Genomic DNA, 10,118 nt, shown 5'->3' with positions numbered 1-10,118 from the left:
ATTTGGGGTTTTTGAGTTTTTTATGGCAAAAACCCAAAATATGCATTATTGTTGTATATTATTGGTTTTATTTGACAAAAAAAGAGCACAAAACATACAAAAAAAAAACAAGGTTATATCCCCAGATAGACCTGAACTTGATATTGATATTTAAACGTTGAATAATAATAATAACAATAGTAATATTTGAAATATTTTTTTACATTTTTTTATGGTCCCCAGGTCAAAACGTGAGAGAGCCCTAAAGATAAATACATTTAAAAAAAAAAATCCGTATATTGTATTGGTTTTGAAAATGAAAAATATTAAAATAGTCGACTAAATGGGCAAAATCAAGATAATATTTAGTTTATTGTCTCAAAATGAAAATGTTTGGTGTATATTTGACTTAAGTAGTAACTCAACCTTCATGTGTGTTTGCCAGGATGAGTGAGGGATACGCCAGCAGAGGCTTTTTACTCGCCATGGTGCTCGCCATCAGCCTCTGCGACATGTCTGAGGGCGCCACAGGTGAGTACATCCTGCACCTGTGCCCCTCCCCCACTCAACTCAGACAGTTGGCCTGTGGCTGGAGAGTCGTACTGCGCACCAGTCGGAGGATTTCTTCCTGTCACTCACACACACCGGTGACATGGGGACAAGCAGCCATGTTTTAATTTTAAAAAAAAAAAGTGATTCCCGATTCAAAACGATTTTCACAGTCTGTTATTTTCTATACTGTATTTTTACGACCATAGGGCGCATTTGTTTTTGCACTGATTTTTTTTTTTTACACTGAATTTTACATTTATACACTGATTTTTTTTACACTGAATTTTTTTTCAATGAAATTGTCAGCATAATTTGATGTAAACAAATGAATTTCACAAAATTAAAATGCAAAAAATTCCGTTGCATAAATTCAGTGTCAAAAAAAGCTTTCATAATAAAGACACAAATTAATCCTTAGAGTCTTGCTTTTTGAAGGAGATAATTTTTTGTCACTGAATTTTTCAGCATTGAATTTTTTTACACTTAATTTTTTTACACTGATTTTTTTTTTTACAATTAATTTTTATACACTGATTTTTTTAACACTAACTTTTTAAACACTGCATTTTTTTACAATACATTTTTTTACACTGAATTTTTGTACATTGATTTTTTTTTACACTACATTTTTTAACACTGAATTTTTATACACTGATTTTTTTACACTGATTTATTGTTTTACACTGAATTTTTATACCCTGAATTTTTTTTCACTGAATTGTTATACACTGAACTGTTTTACATTCAATTTCATACACTGGATTTTTTCACAATGATTTTTTTTCCCAATGAAATTGTCAGCATAATTTGATGTAAAAAAATGTACTTCACAAAATTAAAACGCCAAAAATTCAGTTGCATAAATTCAGTGTCAAAAAAAGCTTTTGTAATAAAGACACAAAATAACCTCCATATAGTCTTGCTTTTTGAAGCAGATATTTTTTTGACACTGAATTTTTCAGCATATAATTTTTCTACACATCTTTTTACACTGAATTTTTTTTACACTGATATTTTTTTTACACTGAATTTGTTTTACACTAAATTTTCATACACTTATTTTCTTAAACTACATTTTTGTACACTGAATTTTTTTACACGTAATTTTTATACACTGATTTGTTTTAAATTAAATTTTTGTACACTGATTTTTTTAAACTGAATTTTTGTACACTGATTTTTTTACACTTCATTTTTTGTACACTTAATTTTTATACACTGATTTATTTACACACTTTTTTACACTAAATTTTTATACATTGAATTTGTTTTACATTGATTTCTTTTAAATTTTTTATACACTGAATTGTTATATACTTTTTTTTTTTTTGCATTCAATTTAATACACTGTTTTTTTTACACAGATTTTTTCTCAATGAAATTGTCAGCATAATTTGATTTTAAAAAATTCAGTTCTCAAAATTTAAATGCAAAAAATGCAGTTACATAAATTCAGTGTCAAAAAAGCTTTTGTAATAAAGACACACATTAACCTCCATAGAGTATGAATTTTTCAGCACTGAATTTTTTTATACACTGATTTTTTTTACACTGAATGTTTATACACTGATTTATTTACACTGATTTTTTTACACTAAGTTTTTATACACTGGATTTTTTTTTTTACACTAAAGTTTTATTCACGGAATTATTTTGTTACACTTAATTTTTAGACACTGCTTTTTTTTAACACTGAATTTTTATACACTGATTTTGTTTTACCCTGATTTTTTATACCCTGAATTTTTTTTTCACTGAATTTTTATACACTGAACTGTTTTACATTCAATTTCATACACTGGATTTTTTCACAATGAATTTTTTTTCCAATGAAATTGTCAGCATAATTTGGTGTAAAAAAATGTACTTCACAAAATTAAAACGCCAAAAATTCAGTTGCATAAATTCAGTGTCAAAAAAAGCTTTTGTAATAAAGACACAAATTAACCTCCATATAATCTTGCTTTTTGAAGCAGATATTTTTTTGACACTGAATTTTTCAGCATATAATTTTTCTACACATCTTTTTACACTGAATTTTTTTACACTGATATTTTTTTTTACACTGAATTTGTTTTACACTAAATTTTCATACACTTATTTTGTTAGAGGCCTACTGAAATGATTTTTTTTTATTTAAACGGGGATAGCAGATCTATTCTATGTGTCATACTTGATCATTTCGCGATATTGCCATATTTTTGCTGAAAGGATTTAGTATAGAACAACGACGATAAAGATTGCAACTTTTGGTATCTGATAAAAAAAGGCTTGCCCCTACCGGAAGTAGCGTGACGTAGTCAGTTGAACATATACGCAAAGTTCCCTATTGTTTACAATGATGGCCGCATGAAGTGAGAGAGATTCGGACCGAGAAAGCGACAATTTCCCCATTAATTTGAGCGAGGATGAAAGATTTGTGGATGAGTAAAGTGCAAGTGAAGGACTAGTGGGGAGTTGAAGCTATTCAGATAGGGAAGATGCTGTGAGAGCCGGGGGTGACCTGATATTCAGCTGGGAATGACTACAACAGTAAATAAACACAAGACATATATATACTCTATTAGCCACAACACAACCAGGCTTATATTTAATATGCCACAAATTAATCCTGCATAAAAACACCTGCGTGTTTGTTACGCTAGCTCCTAGCTCCTCTGCTAGCTCCTAGCTCCATAGAACACGCCAATACAATTCAAACACCTGATCAACACACACAATCACTCAGCCCAAAAGACCGTTCACCTAACCCAAGGTTCATAAAGCTTATATATTTTAAAAAAGTTACGTACATACGCAAAAAAAAGTTGCGCACATACGGTCAAGCGATCAAATGTTTAGAAGCCAAAGCTGCATACTCACAGTAGCACGTCTGTGTCTTTGTCATCTAAATCAAAGTAATCCTGGTAAGAGTCTGTGTTGTCCCAGTTCTCTACAGGCGTCTGTGTATCGAAGTCAAAAGTCCTCCTGGTTAGAGTCTCTGTTATCCGAGTTCTTCCATCTTGACTGCATCTTTCGGGAATGTAAACAAAGAAGCGCCGGCTGTGTACTGTTGTTGCTGACTACGTTCGAAAAATACGTCCATTTCGCACCGACAACTTTCTTCTTTGCTTGCTCAGCTTCCTTCTCCATAATGCAATGAACATGATTGCAACAGATTCACGAACACAGATGTCCAGAATACTGTGGAATTATGAAATGAAAACAGAGCTTTTTCGTATTGGCTTCAATGTGGAAGGCATACCCGTGTTCGCCGGGCTACGTCACGCGCATACGTCATCCTCAGAGGCGTTTCGAACCGGAAGTTTAGCGGCAAATTTAAAATGTCACTTTATAAGTTAACCCGGCCGTATTGGCATGTGTTATAATGTTAAGATTTCATCATTGATATATAAACTATCAGACTGCGTGGTCGGTAGTAGTGGCTTTCAGTAGGCCTTTAAACTACATTTTTGTACACTGAATTTTTTTTACACATAATTTTTATACACTGATTTGTTTTAAACTGAAATTTTGTACACTGATTTTTTGTACACTTCATTTTTATACACTGATTTATTTACACAATTTTTTACACTAAATTTGTATACATTGAATTCTTTTACACTGAAATTTTATACACTGAATTGTTATATACTTATTTATTTTTTTTGCATTCAATTTAATACACTGATTTTTTTTACACAGATTTTTTCTCAACAAAATTGTCAGCATAATTTGATTTTAAAAAATTCAGTTCTCAAAATTCAAATGCAAAAAATGCAGTTACATAAATTCAGTGTCAAAAAAGCTTTTGTAATAAAGACACACATTAACCTCCATTGAGTATGAATTTTTCAGCACTGAATTTTTTATAAACTGATTTTTTTTTACACTGAATGTTTATACACTGATTTATTTACACTGATTTTTTTTACACTAAGTTTTTATACACTGGATTTTTTTTTACACTAAAGTTTTATTCACGAAATTATTTTGTTACACTTAATTTTTAGACACTGATTTTTTTTAACACTGAATTTTTAGAAACTGATTTTGTTTTACACTGAATTTTTGTACACTGTTTTTTTGACACTAAATTTTTTTACACTGAATTTTTTTACACTTAATTTTTTTTACACTTAATTTTCATACACTGAATTTTTATGCACTGATCTTTTTTAACACTGAATTTTCTGTACACAACATTTTTATACACTGATTTTTTTACACTGAATGTTTATACACTAATTTATTTACAATGAATTTTTTTTTACAATACATTTTCATAAACTGATTTTTTTACACTAAATCTTTACACACTTAATTTTTATACACTGATTTTTTTTAACACAGAATTTTTTTGTACACTAAATTTTTATACACTGATTTTTTTACACTGTATTATTACATACTGATTTTTTTTACACTGAAATTTTTGTACACTTATTTACACAGAATTTTTTTTACACTAAATATTCATACACTGATTTTATTTTTTTACTGTAAAGTTGTATTCACTGAATTTTATTTTACACTGAATTTTTGTACACTGATTTATTTACATTGAATTTTTGTACACTGATTTATTTACACTGAATTTTTTTTTACAATACATTTTCATAAACTGATTTTTTTACACAAAATTTTTATACACTGAATTTTTATACACTGATTTTTTTAAAACTGAATTTTTTTGTACACAAAATTTTTATACACAGAATTTTTTTTAACACTGACTGTTTATACACTGATTTATTTACACTGCATTTTTTACACTAAGTTTCTATACACTGATTTATTTTACTGTTAAGTTGTACTCACTGAATTTTATTTTTACACACTGATTTTTTTACACTGAATTTTTGTACACTGATTTATTTACAAAATTTTGTTTACCCTAAATTTTCATACACTGATTTTTTTTACACTGAATTTTTTTTAAGCTAAAGGTTTATACACTGATTTTTTTAGCACTGAATTTTTTGTACACAACATTTTTATACAATGAATTTTGTTTACACTGAATGTTTATACACTGATTTATTTTACACTACTTTTTTTTACACTACATTTTTTTACACTGAATTTTTTGGACATTATATTATTACACACTGATTTTTTTACACTGACATTTTTGTAAACTTATTTACACAAACATTTTTTTTACACTAAATTTTCACACACTGATTTTATTTTTTACACTGAATTTTTGTACACTGATTTATTTACAATGAATGTTTTTTTACAATACATTTTCATAAACTGATTTTTTTACACTAAATTTTTATACACTGAATTTTTATACACTGATTTTTTTTTAACACTGAATTTTTTTGTACACTAAATTTTTATACACAGAACTTTTTTTACACTAAAGGTTTATACACTGATTTATTTACACTGCAGTTTTTGTACACAACATTTTTATACACTGAATTTTTTTTACACTGGATGTTTATACACTGATTTATTTTACACTACTTTTTTTTACACTACATTTTTTTACACTGAATTTTTTGGACACTAAATTTTTATACACTGATTTTTTTTAACACTGAATTTTTTTGTACACAAAATGTACACTGAATTTTTTTTAACACTGAGTGTTTATACACTGATTTATTTACACATATTTTTTAAACTAAGTTTTAGTACACTGATTTTTTTTTACTGTAAAGTTGTATTCACTGAATTTTATTTTACACTGGATTTTTACACACCGATTTTTTTACACTGAATTTTTGTACACCGATTTATTTACACTGAATTTTTTTTACACTAAATTTTCATACACTGATTTTTTGTACACAACATTTTTGTAAACTGAATTTTTTTTACACTGAATGTTTATACACTGATTTATTTACACCAAATTTTTTACACTAAGTTTTCATACACTGATTTTTTTTAACACTGAGTTTTTTTTACACTGATTTATTTACACTGAATTTTTTTACACTAAGTTTCTATACACTGATTTTTTTTTACTGTAAAGTTGTATTCACTGAATTTTATTTTACACTGGATTTTTTACACACTGATTTTTTACACTGAATTTTTGTACACTGATTTATTTACAAAAACATTTTTACCCTAAATTTTCATACACTGATTTTTTTTACACTAATTTTTTTACACTGAATTTTTTTGAAGCTTAAGTTTTATACACTGATTTTTTTAACCCTGAATTTTTTGTACACAACATTTTTATACACTGAATTTTTTTTTACACTGGATGTTTATACACTGATTTATTTTACACTACTTTTTTTTGCACTACATTTTTTCACACTGAATTTTTTGGACACTAAATTTTTATACACTGATTTTTTTTAACACTGAATTTTTTTGTACACAAAATGTTTGTACACTGAATTTTTTTTAACACTGAGTGTTTATACACTGATTTATTTACACATATTTGTTAAACTAAGTTTTTATACACTGATTTTTTTTTTACTGTAAAGTTGTATTCACTGAATTTTATTTTACACTGGATTTTTACACACCGATTTTTTTACACTGAATTTTTGTACACCGATTTATTTACACTGAATTTTTTTTACACTAAATTTTCATACACTGATTTTTTGTACACAACATTTTTGTAAACTGAATTTTTTTACACTGAATGTTTATACACTGATTTATTTACACCAAATTTTTTTACACTACGTTTTCATACACTGATTTTTTTTAACACTGAGTTTTTTTTACACTGATTTATTTACACTGAATTTTTTTACACTAAGTTTCTATACACTGATTTTTTTTTTTTACTGTAAAGTTGTATTCACTGAATTTTATTTTACACTGGATGTTTTACACACTGATTTTTTTACACTGAATTTGTGTACACTGATTTATTTACAAAAACATTTTTACCCTAAATTTTCATACACTGATTTTTTTTACACTAATTTTTTTACACTGAATTTTTTTGAAGCTTAAGTTTTATACACTGATTTTTTTAACCCTGCATTTTTTGTACACAACATTTTTATACACTGAATTTTTTTACACTGAATGTTTATACACTGATTTATTTTACACTACTTTTTTTTACATTTAATTTTTTGTACACTAAATTTTGATACACTGATTTTTTTTTTAACACTGAATTTTTTTGTACACAAAATGTTTATACACTGAATTCTTTTTAACACTGAATGTTTATACACTGATTTATTTACACATATTTTTTAAACTAAGTTTTTATACACTGATTTTTTTTTACTTTAAAGTTGTATTCACTGAATTTTAATTTACACTAGATTTTTACACACTGATTTTTTTACACTGAATTTTTGTACACCGATTTATTTACACTGAATTTTTTTTACACTAAATTTTCATACACTGATTTTTTGTACACAACATTTTTGTAAACTGAATTTTTTTTACACTGAATGTTTGTACACTGATTTATTTACACCAAATTTTTTTACGCTAAGTTTTCATACACTGATTTTTTTTAACACTGAGTTTTTTTTTACACTGATTTATTTACACTGAATTTTTTTACACTAAGTTTCTATACACTGATTTTTTTTACTGTAAAGTTGTATTCACTGAATTCTATTTTACACTGGATTTTTTACACACTGATTTTTTTACACTGAATTTTTGTACACTGATTTATTTACAAAAACATTTTTACCCTAACTTTTCATACACTGATTTTTTTTACACTAATTTTTTTACACTGAATTTTTTTGAAGCTTAAGTTTTATACACTGATTTTTTTAACCCTGAATTTTTTGTACACAACATTTTTATACACTGAATTTTTTTTACACTGGATGTTTATACACTGATTTATTTTACACTACTTTTTTTTACATTTAATTTTTTGTACACTAAATTTTTATACACTGATTTTTTTTTTAACACTGATTTTTTTTGTACACAAAATGTTTGTACACTGAATTTTTTTTACATTGAGTGTTTATACACTGATTTATTTACACATATTTTTTAAACTAAGTTTTTATACACTGATTTTTTTTTACTGTAAAGTTGTATTCACTGAATTTTATTTTACACTGGATTTTTACACACCGATTTTTTTACACTGAATTTTTGTACACCGATTTATTTACACTGAATTTTTTTTACACTAGATTTTCATACACTGATTTTTTGTACACAACATTTTTGTAAACTGAATTTTTTTTACACTGAATGTTTATACACTGATTTATTTACACCAAATTTTTTTACACTAAGTTTTCATACACTGATTTTTTTTTACTGTAAAGTTGTATTCACTGAATTTTATTTTACACTGGATTTTTACACCGATTTTTTTACACGGAATTTTTGTACACCGATTTATTTACACTGAATTTTTTTTACACTAAATTTTCATACACTGATTTTTTTTAACACTGAATTTTTTTACACTGAATGTTTATACACTGATTTATTTACACCAAATTTTTTTACACTAAGTTTTCATACACTGATTTTTTTTAACACTGAATTTTTTTGTACACAAAATGTTTGTACACTGAATTTTTTTTACATTGAGTGTTTATACACTGATTTATTTACACATATTTTTTAAACTAAGTTTTTATACACTGATTTTTTTTTACTGTAAAGTTGTATTCACTGAATTTTATTTTACACTGGATTTTTACACACTGATTTTTTTACACGGAATTTTTGTACACCGATTTATTTACACTGAATTTTTTTTACACTAAATTTTCATACACTGATTTTTTTTAACACAATTTTTTTTACACTGAATGTTTATACACTGATTTATTTACACCAATTTTTTTTACACTAAGTTGTCATACACTGATTTTTTTTAACACTGAATTTTTTTGTACACAAAATGTTTGTACACTGAATTTTTTTTACATTGAGTGTTTATACACTGATTTATTTACACATATTTTTTAAACTAAGTTTTTATACACTGATTTTTTTTTACTGTAAAGTTGTATTCACTGAATTTTATTTTACACTGGATTTACACACTGATTTTTTTACACGGAATTTTTGTACACCGATTTATTTACACTGAATTTTTTTTACACTAAATTTTCATACACTGATTTTTTTTAACACAATTTTTTTTACACTGAATGTTTATACACTGATTTATTTACACCAAATTTTTTTACACTAAGTTGTCATACACTGATTTTTTTTAACACTGAATTTTTTTGTACACAAAATGTTTGTACACTGAATTATTTACACATATTTTTTAAACTAAGTTTTTATACACTGATTTTTTTTTACTGTAAAGTTGTATTCACTGAATTTTATTTTACACTGGATTTCTACACACCGATTTTTTTACACGGAATTTTTGTACACCGATTTATTTACACTGAATTTTTTTTACACTAAATTTTCATACACTGATTTTTTTTAACACTGAATTTTTTTACACTGAATGTTTATACACTGATTTATTTACACCAAATTTTTTTACGCTAAGTTTTCATACACTGATTTTTTTTAACACTGAATTTTTTTTTACACTAAATTATTTACACTGAATTTTTTTTACATTAAGTTTTTATACACAGATTTTTTTGGACTGTAAAGTTGTATTCACTGAATTTTATTTTACACTGAAT

At 25.9% G+C, this 10,118-nt stretch overlaps 1 protein-coding gene across 1 annotated transcript in view; it reads left to right on the top strand.

Annotated features, from left to right (window-relative positions):
* The first annotated feature begins 303 nt into the window (after positions 1 to 303).
* LOC133662928 (chemokine-like protein TAFA-2) overlaps positions 304 to 10,118 on the top strand; it is a 48,464-nt gene continuing 38,649 nt past the window's right edge. The window contains exon 1 of the mRNA XM_062067131.1: positions 304 to 510. Within this exon, the coding sequence (XP_061923115.1) occupies positions 426 to 510 (85 nt within the window). The 5' untranslated portion in view covers positions 304 to 425. The remainder of the gene's footprint in view (positions 511 to 10,118) is intronic.

This window comes from Entelurus aequoreus, linkage group LG12 (assembly GCF_033978785.1).
Source record: "Entelurus aequoreus isolate RoL-2023_Sb linkage group LG12, RoL_Eaeq_v1.1, whole genome shotgun sequence".
In the NCBI taxonomy this organism is placed as follows: Eukaryota; Metazoa; Chordata; class Actinopteri; order Syngnathiformes; family Syngnathidae; genus Entelurus; species Entelurus aequoreus.
This window is presented reverse-complemented; position numbering and strand designations above follow the sequence as displayed.